This window comes from Brachyistius frenatus, unplaced genomic scaffold (genome assembly GCF_029030835.1).
Source record: "Brachyistius frenatus isolate BFR_SWC_R1_liver_20210118 unplaced genomic scaffold, ASM2903083v1 Contig_509, whole genome shotgun sequence".
NCBI lineage: Eukaryota > Metazoa > Chordata > Actinopteri > Embiotocidae > Brachyistius > Brachyistius frenatus.
In genome coordinates this window covers 79,781-99,675 of record NW_027211108.1, presented here as the reverse complement: position 1 = coordinate 99,675, position 19,895 = coordinate 79,781, and the positions used below count along the sequence as shown (strand labels likewise).

The 19,895-nt window shown below is 43.0% G+C and overlaps 2 protein-coding genes across 4 annotated transcripts; one reads left to right on the top strand and one right to left on the bottom strand.

Annotated features, from left to right (window-relative positions):
• The first annotated feature begins 801 nt into the window (after positions 1–801).
• On the top strand, positions 802–5,705 carry khk (ketohexokinase). Of its 3 annotated transcripts, none has more exons than XM_069687952.1 (9): positions 802–1,012; positions 1,409–1,525; positions 2,692–2,826; positions 3,572–3,644; positions 4,003–4,149; positions 4,462–4,550; positions 4,666–4,823; positions 5,096–5,217; positions 5,306–5,705. In XM_069687952.1, exons 1-8 carry the CDS (start codon positions 921–923, stop codon positions 5,215–5,217), a joined length of 933 nt encoding a protein of 310 aa, XP_069544053.1. In that variant the 5' UTR covers positions 802–920; the 3' UTR covers positions 5,306–5,705. The 3 variants fall into 3 exon arrangements, with proteins under 3 accessions (XP_069544053.1, XP_069544052.1, XP_069544055.1); XM_069687951.1 differs by lacking the exon at positions 2,692–2,826 and adding an exon at positions 2,378–2,512 and having other exon boundaries at positions 803–1,012; XM_069687954.1 differs by lacking the exon at positions 2,692–2,826 and having other exon boundaries at positions 806–1,012.
• A 5,675-nt stretch (positions 5,706–11,380) lies between these two features.
• pltp (phospholipid transfer protein) lies at positions 11,381–19,615 on the bottom strand. Its single transcript, XM_069687955.1, has 15 exons — positions 19,517–19,615; positions 18,218–18,359; positions 17,686–17,785; positions 17,449–17,577; positions 16,976–17,131; positions 16,640–16,703; positions 16,161–16,316; positions 15,908–16,084; positions 15,577–15,636; positions 14,561–14,725; positions 14,026–14,093; positions 13,235–13,277; positions 13,022–13,085; positions 12,785–12,861; positions 11,381–12,629 (listed from the first exon to the last, which is right to left on the bottom strand). Exons 2-15 carry the CDS (start codon positions 18,336–18,338, stop codon positions 12,537–12,539), a joined length of 1,473 nt encoding a protein of 490 aa, XP_069544056.1. The 5' UTR covers positions 18,339–18,359; positions 19,517–19,615; the 3' UTR covers positions 11,381–12,536.
• Between the last annotated feature and the right edge of the window lie 280 nt (positions 19,616–19,895).

The following is a 19,895-nucleotide window of genomic DNA, read 5'->3' as shown; positions in this document are numbered from 1 at the left end:
TCTGAGCACTATGATCCATCCAGCAGGACCCACATCACAGACCATGGACTTAATTATAGGCAATGTTAAACACTAGGGATACACCACCCTAATCATTCTGCAGGACCATTATAAAAACAGCCTGGAGGACATTAGACGAGATTTAACCCCTGATTGGACAGCAGCTTTTGAGGTAGACAAAAAAATGGGCCCACACAAACCTAACCTGAATAAAACAGGAAGTCACCGACCATGTGAAGGCCCTCCTCACCTGATGAACGGATGTGTACTGTGACCTTCAGAGTACTGAGGGGGAGAGCCAACCCAGCACACATCCATTACCACCAAAAACGTAGAAACACCTGACATAAACACAAAAAGGTCCCAAAACTGACACCCACAATCAGACTGGATGTAACAGGATCTTTCTGACCTCAGCGACACGCAAACCACAAACACGTTTTGTTTCTCTTTTTCTCATTGCCCCATCTTTATTTTATCTTTTTTTTTTTTTTTTTTATCAGCATGGCTCACAACCTGAATTGGATTTTCGTTCGCCATCGTAAAGGACAGAACCGTCCTCCGGCACAGCTTACAACAAATTCTCAAACAGAAATCAGAGCAGGATGGAGTGGGACTGGGCCAGGACAACCACCCGGAGGATGGACCGTGCACCACCTCTCGTCCATTCATTAGGATGGGGGGATCAGCATCATCTTCCTCTTCCTCTTCCTCTTCCTAACCCAACCTCATAAAACCACAATAAAGACGATGGCAGGAAGCTGTCTGTAGGGCTCTTACTTTGATAGTCTGTGCTGACAGGAAGTTTTGTCTCTTAGTGTTGTGTCTTGACTAAGAGCTGATAATGACACGTTTCTGTATCAAAGTCCAGACTGCTGCTGACTGTGTTTTCATCACAGGCTGAAAACAGTCGAACAAACATGGAGGAACAGAAGATTCTGTGTGTGGGTCTGGTGTGTCTGGACATCATCAATGTGGTCAACAAATTCCCTGAAGAAGACACTGACAGCAGGTTAGCACACAGGCTAATGAACACACTTAAAGGGGAACGGGGGAGCTGGAGTTCTCCGGATAAAACAACATTACAATGTTTCCAACCAATTTCAATGAGTTGTATTTATATTACAATGTTTCTTATCAACGTGGAGTTCAGCAGGACGTTTTCTGTCCAGTTGTTAGAATCTGGAGTTCTAATAGAATCGATCATAGATAGTGTGTATTAACATCAAGCTGACAGGAAGTCATTTGTTATGTGGCCGAAAAGATTTGTCGTCAACAGGATTGTAAAAACGCCGATGGTGAGAACTCCGATAAATCGGTCTGACGTCACTCGACATGTTAACGTTTGTGGTGAAAGGAAGAGAAACACCTGCAGGTACACAGTGATGTCATCACTGTGTACCTGCAGGTGTTTGTCGCAGCGTTGGCAGAGAGGAGGAAATGCTTCAAACTCCTGCACGGTTCTTTCTCTGCTCGGGGCGCCGTGCTCCTTCATGGGTTCGCTGTCTGCTGGTCCGGTGGCCGAGTGAGTAAAACTCTGATCAATAAACTAACTGGAACTCGTCACGGACAAAAGGAGTCGGTTGATGAAGAAGTAACTGAGGACTGATTTCTATTTTATTTAAAGTACAAAGAAGAAAGTGTTTCTGTTAAATTTTGAATTTTCTTATATATTTTAGCAATTTTTTTTTTTAAATATCTGTTTTCATAAATTTTACAATTTATTGAATTTACAACATAAAATATGTATATAAATGATACATCATATGAATTATGATATTTAGATAGAATATGTTTTGTTGATGAGTAATATATATATAAATACTGCTGGAAAATGTTTGTGCTTTTCATCTGTCAAACTGAAACTGATTATAGGATTATCATCATTATTGTATCGATGGCAACAGCTGATGTCTAAAGTCTCCGTTTATCACACTGATGAGACGGAGTTTTAATCTGTCCTACACAAGACATTTCAGAGACATGAATGTCTTCCCTGAAGTGAAAGGCTGCAGGATGACAGGAAAAACTGATGTCTCCTTGTCTCCTATCTCCTCGTCTCCTCTATAGTTGTATCCGTGTCTCCCCGTGTCTCCTGGTGTCACCTCGTGTCTCCCGTTTCCCGTCTCATTGTCTCCTGTCTCATCGTCTCTTGCCTACTCTTCTACTCGTCTCCTGTCTTGCATCTCCTTGTCTCTTGCCTACTCATGTCTCCTATTCTCCTGCATCTCTGTCTCCTCTGAGTGGACAAAGAGATCTGAGATGTTGTCAGGGACAACCTGGTCACTTTAAGGACCAGGTGAGGACCAAGGGCAGTTTTCCGAGTGTCATTTTATTTTGGAAGTTGGAGGAGATATAAAGTGTTTCCTGTCTGTAGTTTTATTTTGGAAGATTTTCTGAAGTTCTGCATCGATGTGTCTCTGGTGTCTGAACACGCTCAGTGCAACCTTCCAGCCTCAGTGGTCATCAGCAACATCAGCACAGGAAGCCGCACCATCTTACACATGAACAGGTGTGAACAGGTGGGTGTATGTGTGGGTGGGTGTGTCACAACAACTGCCTCTGTTTCAGGAAGAAGAAGAACAACAACAACAACAACATCATCATCACGGAGCAGCTCCACCACCTTCTTTTCTCTCTGTGGTTTTATTTTGAAGGGCAGGGTGATATTTCCTGTGTCTCTCTTGTCAGTTTCATCATGGCCGACTTCTCGCGGCATGCGATCGATGTCTCGACGGTGGTTTGGCAGGTCGAAGGTCAAACTCCGTGTGCATGTTGTGTGGTTTGTCCACCCAGCGGATCACGAACCGTCGTTCTCTGTGATACGTAAGACGAGAGACCAGCGTCACACAGCGTTGAGCAATCACCTTTTTAATAATCACGTTGTTACCGTGACGACCAGTGTTATACAGCGTTTACTAGACACCTATTCAATAATCACATTGTTACCGTGACGACCACAGTGACATGGTTCCATATGATATTCATACTGTTTACTGCTTTACAATTACAGTGAAGTTAGAATAGGTTATTTACTGACAGAAATCTGAGCTGTTGGTTATCAAATGTTGAATCACACTGATCAGCTAATTGATCAGTCTTCACACTGAAAATCGGTGAAAGTCTGAACATGAAGGAAATGTGATTTCATGGTGAAACAGTTCATTTTTCCGTTCAATCACCAAACACATCAATATGATTAGTAATCTATCAGTCTGATTAATTAATTCTCGGCTTGATGAAACTTATCCATTTTTGATTGACGGTTCTGATCATTAAACTGTTTCTCTCCCTTCATCACACTGACTGGGTCAAACAGGACGAATTTAAAATGACACATTAAAGGTTTATTGCACTGATTTAAAACGGTTTTCCGGTCCTGGTGGCCTGATGATGTGATAGTGATGTCATCTGTATGGGAGACTTCGAACAGGAAGTTTGCAGTACAGATGAGTAAAGGGGCAACATTAAACACTTTTATAAGTTTGACCCTGAGTGATTATGGGATGGAGGTTTCTTTCTGTTTTATTTCTGGGGAACAGAAACTCTGACCTCACTTCCTGTCTGTTAGGAACCTTCCTGATGTCACAGTGGAGGACTTTTCCAAAGTCAACCTTCGTCAGTTCAAGTGGATCCACTGGGAGGTGAGAAAAGAGAGAAACCAGAACAACCAGAACCAACGTGTAACCCGACCAAACCCATCAAACCAGACTAAAACAGGACGAACTTAAATAAACTCAACCAACTGCTCTAAACCGGAGAAATTAGATCACATTAGCCACAGTAAATACATTAGCCACAGTAAATACATTAGCCACAGTAAATACATTAGCCACAGTAAATACATTAGCCACAATAACCACAGTAACCACAGTAACCATGTGACCTGTGACAGGTTAGTAGACTGAACAACATGTGAAAGTAACGTCTTGTTTACAGGAAGTGGACCAGAGCCTTCCTGTACTGATGCTGCTGTCTGAGTCATACTATTTCACCCTGCAGGGCCGAAACGCTGAGGAGCAGGTGAAGATGATCCAGCAGGTCGTGATGTACAACAGCACGTTGCCACGGGAACACAAAATCACCATCTCAGTGGAAATAGAGAAGACCAGAGAGCCACTGTATCAGCTGTTTCCACATGGCGACGTGGTGCGTCTCCTCGAGGATGTTTGTAGTCATCTCCTGTTTCAATACGGTCACGATACTCGTGAGGCCACATAAACTGTGATTTGTAGGTTTTACGATTGTACACCTTGTAATGAATAGGAAGATTTCTGGTTTTCTGTATGACGAGTCACTGTGGGCGCTGCTTCCTAGTATGAGAACAGTTCAGATGGCCACGTTTCACTTCAGCCACCTGTGATCACAAACGCTGCCACCTGCTGGACAACCTGTGGAAGTGCACCGCAACACGTATTCTGTCAGTTTGTCACGTGTTCTGTCACGTTCTCATGTTTTCAGGTGTTTGTCAGTAAAGATGTTGCTCGTCACTTTGGTTTCCACTCGGCTGAAGCTGCTCTGAAAGGACTTTACAGTCGAGTCAAACAGGGGTGAGTGGAGGTCAAAGGTCAGCGGTTTCATTTATAATGAAAATAAGACATTTATAACGCTGATCTGTCTGTCTGTCTCTGACCTGTCTGTCTGTCTCTGACCTGTCTGTCTCAGGGCTGTCCTCATCTGTGCCTGGGCAGAAGAAGGAGCGGGTGCTTTGGGTCCTGACGGTCGACTCGTTCATTCAGACGCTTTTTCTCCTGAAACTTTGGTCGATACTCTCGGAGCTGGAGACACTTTCAACGCCGCCGTCATCTACACCCTGTCCAAAGGTGAGACGTGTGACTGTCCAACAGTGAGACGTTTCTGTAACCGAGAAATATCTTCAGAGTTTTGAGTTTCTGATATTTTTCCGACCAGAGGTGGCGATGTGGGCGGGGCTTAATGGGTTGTAGCTCAGACTGCAGCTGTAAATAAGCGTGAAAAAACACCAACACATGTCTAAATCCTTGTTTAAACTACATATTTTTTAGTTACACAATTAAATTTCTGTCGGTATTTGACTTTGATGATTAAATGTATACATATTTTTTTCCCTATGTAGGTGGAAGTTTGACGGACGCTTTGACGTTCGGCTGCAGAGTCGCTGGCAGGAAGTGTGGTTTCCATGGTTATGACGGCATTCGCGAAACGTTGACCGACGATTCATGGAAGATGAATCCGTAAATCCGTAAATCAAATGACAGGTCATCATTGTAAATGAGAATTGGTTCTCAATTGATTCTACCTGGTTAAATAAAGGTCATATATGTAACGATTAAGAGAACTGTGGTTACAGTTTGAAGTTACACACAAACACGAAAGAGGAAAAACAAACATGATTTGTTTCAGCACTCGAATCATGATTAATTGTATTTAATTATCAGTTTAAAAAAGGCTCTAGATGTGAAAGAGCAGCATGTTTATAGTTATTAACTTATTGATAGATAATATAACTGATCGTTACTTGAAACATCCAGTAGTGATATAATCAATAACTGATATTTGTTTGATCTCTTATTACTGACTCTAGTGAGTGAACCGTTATTATCTGTAATGAACCGCTAAGAAGATGCTAATACAATGATGCTAACTGTGAGATGAAGTGACTGTTTAAGTGTTTTTACCCGATGAAATCAAATCTGACGGATCAATAAACAGCTGAACATTTTCAATTCAATTAAATTCAATTTTATTTATATAGCGCCAAATCACAACACAGGTTATTTCATGGCACTTAACACATTTATGTCCTTACAGCAAGACTTTACAACATTATACAGCGAAACCAACAATTCAACAATTCCCACATAAGCTAGGAGGGAAAAACTCCTCTTTAAGGGAGAAAAACCTCCAACAGAGGGAAGAAAAACTCCCTTTAACAGGAAGAAACCTCCGACAGAACCAGGATCAGAGGTGGGCGGAGCATCTGTTAACAGAACCAGGATCAGAGGTGGAGAACATCTGTTAACGGAACCAGCCTCAGAGGTGGAGAACATCTGTTAACAGAACCAGGATCAGAGGTGGGCGGTCATCTGCCTTGACCGGTTGGGGTGAGAGGAGAGCAGAGAGAGAAAAGGACGGCATAGAGATAGAAGAGAAGAACTGTTGGTGGAGACGACAATCGCAGAGCAGAGACATGCAGCTCCATGACGGGACATCTGGAAAAGAAAGAACAGAAACTACACAAGTGAAGGAACTGAATGGAGACAACAGATAATAAGAAGAAACTATGGGAGAGAAAAAGATGGTGAGGTATGAGTCAGTTAAAGAGTAGGAGGAAAGAAAAGAAGCTCAGCATGTAACGAGGTCCTCCAGCAGCCTCGGCCTATAACAGCATAACTAAGGGTTGGTTCAGGTCTACCTGAGCCAGCCCTAACTATAGGCTTTATCAAGAAGGAACGTTTTGAGTCTAATCTTAAAGCTAGAGAGGGTTTCTGCCCCTCCAACACAAACTGGGAGCTGGTTCCACAGGGGAGGAGCCTGAAAACTGAAGCTCCGCCTTCCATTCTACTTCTGGAAACTCTAGGAACCACAAGTAGACCAGCGTACTGAGAGAGAAGTGCTCTGCTAGGATTATATGGTTCTATAAGATCTCTAAGATATGATGGAGCCTGGTCATGTAGAGCTTTGTAAGTCATCAAGAGAATTTTAAATTCTATTCTTGATTTCACAGGAAGCCAGTGAAGAGAAGATAAAACTGGAGAAATATGATCTCTCTTGTTAAATCCCGTCAGTACTCTTGCTGCAGCATTTTGGATCAGCTGCAGGTTTTTAATGAGTAATTTGGACATCCTAACAACAAGGAATTACAATAATCTAGTCTAGAAGTAACAAGTGCAGGAATGAGTTTTTCTGCATCACGCTGAGGAAGGATTTTCCTGATTTTATTAATATTACGTAGATGAAAGAAGGCAGTTCTGGAGATTTGCTTTATATGGTGTCTAAAGGACAAATCCTCATCAAAGATGACTCCAAGGCTCCTCACAGTTTTGCTGGAGGCCAAGACAACGTCATCTAGAGTAACTAAGTGATTACAGAAAGAGTTTCTGAGGTGTTTAGGACCAAGTACGATAATTTCTGTTTTGTCTGAATTTAGAAGCAGGAAGTTTTTGGTCATCCAGGCCTTTATGTCTTTTAGACAGGCTTCAAGTTTTACTAACTGATTAGTTTCATCTGGTTTTATAGAAATATATAGCTGAGTGTCATCTGCATAACAATGGAAGTTGATGCAGTGCTTCCTGATGACATCTCCTAATGGAAGCATGTACAAAGTAAAAAGTATTGGGCCTAACACTGAGCCTTGTGGAACTCCATAACTAACTCTTGTTTGTCTGGAAGACTCATTGTTGACATTGACAAATTGGAATCTATCAGGTGTGAGAGACTAAGAGTCAGACTCTCAAATGATTTATAACTAAGTTTCTGTCTTGGATTAATTGATAAACTTGAGTGGAAGATTGCTGCCACTCCTCCTCCTCCTCCTCCTCCTCCTCCTGCTCCTGCTCCTCCTCCTTCTGCTCCTCCTCCTACTCCTCCTCAGCCTGAATCTCTTGGAATATGATAATTAATATGACTGGGAGGAGTTGCTTCATTAATACTAACATATTCTTCCTGTTGCAGCCAGGTCTCTGTGAGACAGAGTAAATCAATCTGATGATCAGTTATCAAGTTATTTACTAACAGAGATTTACAGTGTATCCGGAAAGTATTCACAGCGCTTCACTTTTTACACATTTTGTTATGTTACAGCCTTATTACAAAATGGATTAAATTCATTTTTTTTCCTCAAAATTCTACATGTAATATCCCATAATGACAAAGTGAAAATAGTTTGTTTAAAATTTTTGCTAATCTATTAAAAATAAAGAATGAAAATATAACATACATAAGTATTCACAGCCTTTGCTCAATACTTTGTTGAAGCACCTTTGGCAGAAATTACAGCCTCAAGTCTTTTTGAGTATGATGCTATAAGCTTGGCTCCTATTCTTGGGCAGTTTCTCCCATTCTTCTTTGCAGGACCTCTCAAGCTCCATCAGGTTGGATGGGGAGCGTCGGTGCACAGACACTTTCAGATCTCTCCAGAGATGTTCAATCGGGTTCAAGTCTGGGCTCTGCCTGGGCCTCTCAAAGACATTCACAGAGTTGTCCCGAAGACATTCCTTTGTTATCTTGGCTATGAGCTTCGGGTCGTTGTCCTGTTGGAAGATGAACCTTCGCCCCAGTCTGAGGTCCAGAGCGCTCTGGAGAAGGTTTTCATCAAGGATGTCTCTGTACATTGCTGCATTCATCTTTCCCTCCCTCCTGACTAGTCTCCCAGTTCCTGCTGCTGAAAAACATCCCCACAGCATGATGCTGCCACCACCATGCTTTACCGTAGAGATGGTGTTGGCCAGGTGATGAGCGCTGCCTGGTTTCCTCCAAACATGACGCTTGGCATTCAGGCCAAAGAGTTCAATCTTTGTTTCATCAGACCAGAGAATTTAGTTTCTCATGGTCTGACGGTCCTTCAGGTGCATTTTGGTAAACTCCAGGTGGGCTGTCATGAGCCTTTTACTGAGGAGTGTCTTCCGTCCGGCCACTCTACCATACAGGCCTGCTTGGTGGAGTGCTGCAGAGATGGTTGTCCTTCTGGAAGGTTCTCCTCTCTTCACAGAGCAACGCTGGAACTCTGTTAGAGTGACCATCGGGTTCTTGGTCACCTCCCTGACTAAGGCTCTTCTCCCCCGATCGCTCAGTTTGGTCGGGCGGCCGACTCTAGGAAGAGTCCTGGTGGTTCAAACTTCTTCCATTTACAGGTGATGGAGGCAACTGTGCTCATTGGGACCTTCAATGCTGCAGACATTTTTCTGTACTCTTCCTCAGATCTGAGCCTCGATACAATCCTGTCATGGAGGTCTACAGACAATTCCTTGGACTTCATGTCTTGGTTTGTGCTCTGACATGCACTGTCAACTGTGGGACCTCATATAGACGGTGTGTGTCTTTCCACATCATGTCCAATCAACTGAATTTACCAGGTGGACTCCAATCAAGTTGTAGAAACATCTCAAGGATGATCAGTGGAAACAGGAAGCACCTGAGCTCAATTTTGAGTGTAATGGCAAAGGCTGTGAATACTTATGTACATGTGATTTTTTTCATTTTTGATTTTTAATAGATTTGCAAAAATTTCAAAAAAATGTATTTCACGTTGTCATTATGGGATATTGTGTGTAGAATTTTGAGGGGAAAAATGAATTTAATCCATTTTGGAATAAATCTGTAATATAACAAAATGTGGAAAAAGTGAAGCGCTGTGAATACTTTCCGGATGCACTGTAGACCAGAGAGATCTCATATTTAATAGCCCGCTTTTAATTGTCAGATTTTTTTTTTTTTGATCCACTAATTTGGTAGCATCAATTTTTATTACATTTTTATTGATACATCTTTTCTTGAGTTTTTTAAATGTAGGTGGTCTGGGTACAGACACAACCTCTATAGGATGTTGAAGGTTTTGGGTGAGTGACAGCTCTGAAGAAGCTGCCGAGGAGCTGTAAGACTGCAGCTCTGCGTCCTGGCCTCAACCCTGGATGTCAGGTTTTAGGGCTGTTAAGAGACATGGCCATGTTTCTAGAAAGAAGAGCTGCACCATCCAAAGTAGGATGGATGCCGTCTCTCCGGATCAGACCAGGTTTTCTCCAGAAAGTATTCCAATTGTCAATGAAGCCCACGTTGTTAGCGGGACATTGATCGCTCAATGATCAAAGGATCAGTTATTGATAACTTTTCTGTGTCTGTGGTGGACTATCACTGATAAGGCTCTGATTGTGGTTCAGCTCTATTAGCATTGCTACTAAAAAGGAGTGTTTGCATTTCAGTCAGTTGTCTTTCAGGGAAACGAGGGAAACGAGGAGAGCTGCTGGATCTCAGTGGTTCTGATGAACTCTGACCCAACACTTGCAGACAGTGATGACAACACATCTGTTTAGAACTTCATGATGATAAACTGTGACTGATGGATTAAAGTCACGTTGTCTCCTTTATTGTCCTTATGGGAACTAAACAGGTGAAAAGTTGGTCTTACCTTGTTGATGGAGGGTCCCGGTGCTCCGGATCAGAAATGTGTTGCAGTTTCCGTCTCCAGGTGATCAGTTCAGCACAGCTTGTTCGGACACATCAGAAGAACATACACTCGTTCCTCCGATGGTTCTTCTGGCCAGGACTCCAAACACGTGGTGAAGTTGTCTGTCAGATCTCCGACCAGCTGATTCCTGTCATGAGAGAGTCTTTGGAGCAGGTCCCCTTCACCAAAAAACACGTTTGGTCGTCAGTTTGTCCTCTCTGTGATGGGTGCTGCCATCCATTGCGCACATTGAAGGCGCGTGGCATCATTAAATCCTTGTAAATTTTCCTCCCGAAGCGACTGATGCTCAAACCTTCAGTCCAGAATCTCCTCAGGTCGTTCAGAGCTCCAGAGACAGCTTCTACATTCTGCACCGAGTCGAACCGGGAGAGGGACGAGGGGCTCCCGGTACCGTCGTTTGTCCAGCTGACTCCGTTGTTGGACACCCTGTGAGGTCCATTAAGTTTACTTCGGAAACAGATGCTCGGAGAGAGGAACTTCTAGACTGTCCGCTTGTTCGGAGAGCTGCACCAGGTGTGTGCCCGAGCACGCGCCTCCCTCTCCAGTGCCCACACCACATGAAGACGCTTACGACAAAAAGACCGTTGCACGCGCGTTCCAGCCGAGTGACCGCGTGCTTTTGCCCATTGCAGGATCGAGTCTGCAGGATTACGTAATCCAGCCTGTAGGCCATAGAAAGTGTTTTCCAACATGCTTACCGCATGTGTTGCTCGTGACAACAGCGCGGCACTTTCACCTGTTGTTGACCCTCTCTGGTGACACTCCGAGACAAACAAATGTAAAAGTAGTAGTTACTTAGGATAACAAGGCCAACGTCATGTCCGTCAAGTTACTGACCACGTGCAGGCCATCTTGGATTCCCCACCTCTTCACACACGTCGGGAGCTTCTGTGTTTTCTGGGGGTGCCTGGATATTATCGAGCTCTCTGTAAAACCTCTCTGAAGCCTCGCTAGCCCAAAAATGGCCTTTCCACTGGTCAGAGAAGTCAGTCCTCTTTTGATGATGTCAAAGCGCTCCTCTGCAGCACACCTGTGCTCTATGCTTCTAACTTCACCTGGTTTAAGATGGATATGGACCAGGCGCTGTACAGCTTCATGCTATTGACCCCCCGCTGGTACTTCACCAGCTACATTACAGCACTATTGAGAAAGAAGCCTGGCCTTACTATTAGCTTCCAGGTCCAGTCCTGTTCCAGCCGTTGTTCCCATCACAAGGTGTTTCACATCAAAAGATCACAATTCTTTATTGTCATTGTACAGGATACAACAAAATTGAGAAAAACAGAACAAGTCAGTGTAAACAAACAAAGTGACAGATGAAATAACCTGTGTTGTGATTTGGTGCTATATAAATGAAAGTGAATGAAATTGAATTGAATTGAAATATCAAAAAATAACATTGCGCTGTTCATTTCATAGCACCTGATACTTTTCCATTCATCAAGATATCCAAGCTGTATTTAATTATTTGTATGAGTTTTTGTGTATATAATCTGTGTGTGTGTGTGTGTGTGTGTGTGTGTGTGTGTGTGTGTGTGTGTGTGTGTGTGTGTGTGTGTGTGTGTGTATTTATTCATTGCTTATTTTTTATTTATTTTAATTTTTGGTATCTATCTTATTTATCTATACCGATTTGCAATTTTTTTTCTTATTGTGTGCACCTTTTTTGTGTTTCTATGCTGCTATCACGACCAAATTTCCACACTGTGGGGTTAATAAAGTCTAAATCAAATCTAATCTAATCTAAATATAAACAAAATATATAAATACATTCTGATGAAAAAAACAGCAACCAGCGTCTCATGTGTCGGTCGGTCGTTGCTGCTTCGGGATTTTAACACTGACATGTTACAAAAAGGGTTCGAAAACGTCACGTTAATAAAATTAAACATTTCTTTTAGGGGGGAAATGTTTGGGTTTTTTTGGGTGGAAAGGTGTTATGACCTCATTTAAGTACATGAACTACATGTTCACACGGGTTTAGTTCTGGTTTACACTGGTTTAGTTCTGGTTTGGTCCTGGGTTAGTTCTGGTTTGGTCCTGGGTTAGTTCTGGTATATCTAACCTTCCTGCTGTGGCGTTGAGGTGAGCTGATGATGATGAAGCGGCAGCAGGCATCACTGCAGTGTTCAGTGAACCTATGGTCACTTCTCAGCTAATTGTCTGATTTTACAGACGGACCACGCCCCTCAGAGGGGGTGGAGCTTCAGTTAAGACCGTTGCAGTGACACAGTATCGTCATGGATACGTCTGTTTACTAAATGATGTTTTCAATCTTTATCCTGTTGTTCTTGGTCAGTCCTTTCTGAAATTTTGTTTATGTTGTGTATATTCACATAGTGTGTATATCTGTGTACATTCTCCATATATACATTCAGACGGTGCTGGTGCGTGGCTCCGTCTCGGTGCTCATCATTTCTCTCAGGCCTTTGGTGAAGTGAAGATTTGCTCCAATCACGATGTAGCCCTGCAATCATCAACACAGCTGCTGTCAGTGGGGCAGCACTGACTGAATCCATAACATCACATGGTGGACTCACAGCCAATCTATCAACTAATCAATCAACTAATCAACATGTATGAACACGCTCAGGTTCATGTTCAATGAGTAAACACACTTACGTTGTGATATTCAACCACATCCTCAACAAAGTCCATCCCATCAGCCAGAGGGATCCGAACTCCTCTCTTTGTCCAGTCTGACCACACACACACACACACACACACACACACACACACACACACACACACACACACACACACACACACACACACACAAACAGGAGGACACACACTGCTGTGACCACAGGGGCTTCATGGTGTGTTTTGAGTTGTACAGCTGATGAATCAGATTCTTACTGTTGATCAGAGGAACCACAGACATCTGTAACATCGTCTTCAGAGGAGCCTGCAGAGGAATCAGCTGCAAACATGCACACATCTTAGTGTGTATGTGTGTAGTATGAATGTAAAGATCACCAAGCAAATGTTTGTTGTGTGAAGTCAGATTAAAGTCCGTTCTCCACCTCCATCCATGTTGACTGTTTACCCTAAAAATAGACAGTTACTTACTGCCAGAGACTCCAGAGCTGATTGGTTGGAGAAGATTTTAAACCTGGAAGATAAAAAAGAGTTTCAGCCTGATTGTGATGTCATCAATAAAATAATCACTTTACATTCTTCCACTTAGTTTGTGGTTCAGGCGCTAAAAGACTTTGAGCCAAAGCAGAGGCACCAGACTGATGATGGTTTTCTCGGAAGGCGGAGTCTATCAAGGAGGCTGAAAGGACACGATGGCCAAGACTCAGTTAAACCTGAGGGAGATCCTTTAAACATCTCACATCCATTACAACCCACAGAAACACAAAACCACCACAAAGAGACATAAAACAATTAAAAAGACCAAAAAACCTCAAACAAACAAATACTTGCATGGTCCTTTTTCATCCTCTTATTAATAGTTCATAAACTTTGAGCATAAATCACATCATCTTAAATGTGTGTGGTGAAGTGTCTTTTAGTTGAGTTGTTACAAATTTCATGTTCAGTTCACATGGTTTCACTGTATGACACATCCACCTCAGACTTGTCATCGACCTCCTGAAACTTACCGCCTCTCTCTGCTGCACTCCTTTTACTGTTTTTTTTAATTTATAAATGTAGCACACGTGATGTTATGATGTTGTCCTTCTTTATTAATTCAGGGATGAGACAGCTTCCAGGAACACAGCACTCATTACCAGAGTAGTCTGACTTTTATACTGTTGGCAGTGTAAGGACATCTCTGTCTCCCTCTGGGTTGAGGGCCTGGGAATGCATTGTGTCACTTTCAGTCGTCACAAAGATAGAAGTAAAACGTGTACCTGCGGAGGTCGGCGTGAACAGCCAGACGTTTTCCTCGTATGGAAACTTTGGCGTTAAACTTGGTTTCCTGTAGGAGAAGAGCATGGAGTTCAGTCCTCGGGTTTTATTCTGGTCCCAAATGAAAAGGTTCAAAACAGTCTCAGTAACTGGAGCTAAAACTGGAATGAAAGCATCAGTTTATGGGCAGTACTGGTGGGAACATCTTCAGCATTATTTTCTGTTGTTAAAACAATTGTCAGCCAATTACACCTCAGGGTTTCCTCTCACCTGTACTGCATGAACACAAAGTACTGTCCAACTATACCGAACTGCTTTGCAACATTTTAACCTGCAGTTTGTGAGACTGTTTCAAATTATAGTTGCTGACAGTGTAACATTAAAATTAGGTGTTCCAGACAGTGTGTGTGTGTGTGTGTGTGTGTGTGTGTGTGTGTGTGTGTGTGTGTGTGTGTGTGTGTGTGTGTGTGTGTGTGTGTGTGTGTGTGTGTGTGTGTGTGTGTGTGTGTGTGTGTGTGTGTGTGTGTGTGTGTGTACCATGGTCATGCTGCTGAGCTGGACCGTAGGAAGACCTGGAGGTAGCACCATCACCTTAACGATGGCTGTCATGACGACCGTCGCTCCGGACGTCTTGATGGAGGTTTTTGGGGGTGCGTTGACAGCGATCTGAAGAGACAGCGGAGCATCCACCAGAGCTGGGTTCTACTCAGAACACAGAGGGAGAACGTGAAGAACATCAGGTACTACACAGTGCTACAGTCATACAGTTATACACTGTACGACACACAAGTATTTTTCAGAACCAATCGTATAAATGTCTCAGATACAGTGATGTAATAAACTGGTCCATTTATTTCCCTCTGGTTTCTGATCAGCGCTGATCAATAAATACAGTCTAAATAAAGTTCATTATAAACATGTTAAGGATTAAATAATAAAACAACATTCGTCAAAAGGAGTTTCACAACAGGAGAATTGTGTAAAAACAAAATATTAGAAATAAACAACCACAGTAAATAAACAAATACAGTAAAAAGTTATATTTAACCACAAAAGACCTTCAAAGCACAAAATTTACCAACACTAGACTGCAAGGGGAGAAATAAAGGCCAATTAGAGGAAAAGAGTCCTCTGCGTTTTTAAAAACATCAGCAGAGACATTAAACATCTGTCAGAGGAGCATTAAACAGTCGGGCCACAAGTAAACAAAACAACAACAACAAAAACAACAAGAACCTAGAGCAAGCCAGTGAACCCGGGTTACTTTAGTAACCACTGGTCATAAAAGGAGGAACCGGTCACAAATGAGTTAAGGTGTCTCTACTGTATCTCTACAGTCTCTACTGTCTATCTACTGTATCTCTACTGTATCTCTAATGTGTCTCTACAGACTCTACTGTCTCTACTGTGTCTCTACCGAGTCTCTACTGTATCGCTACTGTCTCTACTGTGCCTCTACTCTCTTCATAGTGTGTCATTATTCGGTTTCTCTACTGTATCAGGTCTGCTTTTCTATTGTGTCTCTACTCTGTGTCTACTGTGCTTCTCCTCACCAGCATCATGATGGCTCCAAAGTAGGTCGTCCTCAACAACATTTCCAGATCTTTGGGCATCTGAACGGCAAAACAACACAAACAGGAAGAGAAACAGTTTAGATTCAATCAGAGCACTCTGATCGCACATAGTCTGTCCCGGTTTAGGTTGTCTGTTTAGGTTGTATGTCCTGGTTTTAGATGTATGTCCTGGTTTTAGATGTCTGTCCCAGTTTAGGACGTCTGTCCTGGTTTAGGTTGTCTGTCTTGGTTTAAGATGTCTGTCCTGGTTTTAGATGTCTGTCCTGGTTTTAGATGTCTGTCCATGTTTAGGACGTCTGTCCTGGTTGACCTTCTCGTTGACTATGTCCATTTGGAAGATGCCGGCGGTGTAGTAAGCGAACATCCCGCTGTCGAAGAAGAACTCGGATAGAGCCAGGTAGACCATGCGGTCATACTCGGGGAGGACCGGGTCCACCGCCAGGTTGTCCAGCGTGACGTTGTTGTGAGACAGGTCGAAGAACATCCCCTACAAACACAAAACACAGTGTGGACACCGGTCGACATGTCAGCAGATCGTATCGCAGCTTCTGTGGGAGTCTCACCCTGAAGTGCATGTCCAGGCTTCGGGATGTCACCACCGGATCAGTGATCAGTGAATAATCAATCCCAACATATTTATCGACCTCCGTCCTCACAGGGATCGTCTCCAACAACGAGTTCACTTGGACCAGAGCTGCATGATTCAGAGCCGGGCAGATCTGAGAGAGAAACGGGTCAGAGAGAGAGACGGATCAGAGAGGGAGACAGGTCAGACAGACAGACAGACAGACAGGTCAGAGAGAGAGATAGGTCAGAGAGACAGACAGGTCAGAGAGAGAGATGGATCAGAGAGGGAGACAGGTCAGAGAGATGGGTCAGAGAGAGAAAAGTCACAGAGACAGGCAGGTCAGAGAGACAGACATACATAAAGACATACAGACAGACAGACAAACAGGCAGGCAGGCAGGTCAGAGAGACAGACAGACATACAGACAGACAGACAGGGAGGGAGGCAGGCAGGTCAGACAGACAGGTGACAGACCTGTTGGTTGAGGAGGAAACGCATGCCTGTTGTCAGAAATCTTGCCAGGAAGTCATAAACTCTCCTGGAAAAAAAAAAGTCCACAAGGTCCTGGTTGGCCAACACTGAGGTCACATGACAACATGGTAAAAAATTACAGGAATTATTATTGGCAAGTTATTGATCAGTGATTTTTGAGACCAAATGATACAGCATGATTGAAGAAGGTTCAATAATCAGCTGATTGCCTTCACATGATAAACTGTTCTTTTCTCTCTATCAAAAGTAATCAATAAAGATTATTGGTTATTGTGCATAAATGATTACTCATTATTGATGATCATATTGGGGTTTTACCCGAGTGTTCCGCTGAACTTTGCACTCATTTTGGTGATCTTGGCATCACAGGTGATGTTATTGATCTTCAGTCGTCCTTCTTCATCTCTGATCAGGTCCACAGCTGTATTGATGTTCACACCTTCAGCTGCTGCGTTGATGTTTCCTGTGTCGAAACTGAGACACACAACAACACCGCCTCCATCAGGTCGCTCTGTAAACCACAACATTGCCACCATCAGGTCACATTGACAAATACAACACCGCCTCCATCAGGTCACTCTGAGAACTACATGTTAAGGGTTAACTAATTCTAAACTCCCTCATGTTTGAAGCATTAATGGTGATAATAGCACAGAGTACTCAGTAACTGGGATACTAGCTTTTATGTACACATGGATAAGCAAAACAAAAACATTTCTGTATTACATGGAAACCTCACATCCCAAATATGATCAAATCAGAGTTAAATCAGTTTTCAATAAAGAACTAACAAGAACCAGTAGAGGATCCGTCGGTTGAAACTCAGCGAGATTGATGAGTTCTGAACATCGAACAGCAAACCAACTTCAGGGATGAATTTCAGGTCAGCATGAGTCAAATTCAACTCTGTTATCTTCACACTGACAACAGACCAGAGAGAGAGTGAGAGAGAGAGCATGAATACACGTGTCAAGTATTCAGTATTATTAAAGTATTATTTCAAATACAATGTACTACAGTATGTATACTCAGTGATGGTGTATTGAAATCGTCCTTCTTTGCCCTTCATCTCTGGCATACTGATGTTACTGAGCTCCTCTTCAACAAACTTCAGAGTCTCAGACTTCACTGAAAGCACAAAACATACACAGTTACAACATAAAGTACTTTAAAGGAGCAAGTCAGAGTGTCTAAAACAAGCAAGAGGGTTTTTAATTGGTAATGAGGCCTTATATTTTGAAGAGGATACACATGTGCCAAATAGCATCCTTCCCTCAGTACACTATCAGATAGTACTCTTCCAGGTTAGGACTCTTACTGTGTAATATTTTAATGTTAACACAGTAGTGTTGTTTCAAATCACACACTGACTGGAAATGACCTCCTCAGAACCGTAGGACTGGATTTTTCAGGGTTTAACCGGGTTTAACCTGCTGCCAGTGCAATGACTGAGCCGCAGTCCGGATAAATGGTGGAAAATGGAAGGATTACAGTCTAATCTGGATTAGATATTACATCTGGATTAGAGTTTAATGTGGGATTATAACTATATGTACTTACACATCTCCAGTCCTTTGTCAGTGATACGGATTTTGCAGCCGGCAGGTTCAGCAGCGGCCATGATGGAGGACCCCAAAGAAGAGAGGAGGAGGAGGAGGAAGGACAACAGACAGGAAGTCATCCTGAACCCCAACGTGGTGACCTGAAAGAGAGCGAAGAAGAAGAATTTAGAAGTACACTATTGGCGAGAGTCTGGATTCTTTGTATTGGCGGGTTGCGTTAGGGATTCTGGTTCTGGTTCTAGATCAGACAGATGTTACAGAAACTATTCAGCTGATTAAATTCAATTTTATTTATATATCACAACACAGGTTATTTCATGGCACTTAACACAGCAAAGACCTTACAGCAGAACTTCACAGCATCATACAGATAAACCCAACAACCAAACAACCCAACAATCCAACAACCCAACAATCCAACAACCCAACAACCCAACAATTCAACAACCCAACAACCCAACAATCCAACAACCCAACAATCCAACAACCCAACAACCCAACAATTCAACAACCGAATAACCCAAACACTGAACAATCCAACAACCGAACAATCCAATGACCCAACAACCCAACAACTGTTTTCTGTTCAGAACGAGGACCAGCTGTCTTGCAGAGGACAGGTCAGAGGTCAGAGTTCATGATGGACAGACATACTGCAGAGCTCCCAGCTGAACACATTCCTCAGTCTGACATTCATAAAAACAGTTGAACTACAGTAACCCCCCCCACCCCCCAGCAGGCTCTGTTTCTCTGTTTAAAACACTCAGACAGGAAGTGAAGCTGGACTCACTAAATCATTTTGCTTTCTTTATTTCATGTCAAGTTCAGATTAACTTCCGGTTTGGGTTTAAACTGACGTCCTGAGGTCACTCTGGCAAGACTGGACATCTGGAAAGACTAGAAATCTGGAATAACTGGAAATCTAGAAAATCTGGAAAATCTGAAAAACTTAAAAGTGAAAAGGAGTCTAAGTTTGGTGACAAAGAGGAACCGGATAATCCTGATGGAACTGGATCATCCTGACAGAACCGGATCAGGTGACCATGAACCTGCTGGGAGATCTCCCATCATGCACTGCTGCTCTCCCAGAACCGTTCTACAAGTTCTCTGGACCTGCAGAACAGTTCTGGTCTGTGGTTCTGACCCTCCATCAGTTCATCAGGTGACTCACACCACGAGGACACTGTTTAACTGTTTACCTGTCTGTCTCTCTAACTATCTGTCTGTCTGTCTGTCTGTCTGTCTGTCTGTCTGTCTGTCTCAGTAACAGTTGAACTGAATGGATGATGTAACTCACAGCTCAGCAGACTGGACGATGAAGACAATAAAGAAGAAGAGGATGAAGAGTAGGATCTCAGATCTGTTTTGGCTGTTTTCAGTTCTTCTGTCGCTTCACACTGACTGTCTTTCTGTCGGTGGATGTTTATATCTGGAGGGGCTGACTCCTCCCCCCGCCCCGCCCCTTTGGTGTTTTCAGCCCTCAGCACAGTCTGCAGGTTTGTTTGAGCACTGACCAACAGAACAAACAGTCTGAGCTCATCATCTGTTTTCTGTTTGCTTTAATTCCTGTTTGATGACATCATCACTGAGAACTCCTTCTAGGAAGTCCTCACATGTGCTCTAAACCTGTGTCGGTGTGTGTTGTGTTTCTCTATAAAGTTTTGTTTTAAACACTT

Coding starts and splice junctions, on each gene's coding strand:
- khk (XM_069687952.1), top strand. CDS start 921: ATGGAGGAACAGAAGATTCTGTGTGTGGGTCTGGTGTGTCTGGACATC. Junction 1,013..1,408: donor GAAGAAGACACTGACAGCAG/GTTAGCACACAG, acceptor GTGTACCTGCAG/GTGTTTGTCGCAGCGTTGGC. Junction 4,150..4,461: donor TGTTTCCACATGGCGACGTG/GTGCGTCTCCTC, acceptor TCATGTTTTCAG/GTGTTTGTCAGTAAAGATGT.
- pltp (XM_069687955.1), bottom strand. CDS start 18,338: ATGACTTCCTGTCTGTTGTCCTTCCTCCTCCTCCTCCTCTCTTCTTTG. Junction 16,704..16,975: donor AAGTTCAGCGGAACACTCGG/GTAAAACCCCAA, acceptor TTTTTTTTCCAG/GAGAGTTTATGACTTCCTGG. Junction 13,278..14,025: donor GTTCACGCCGACCTCCGCAG/GTACACGTTTTA, acceptor TTTATCTTCCAG/GTTTAAAATCTTCTCCAACC.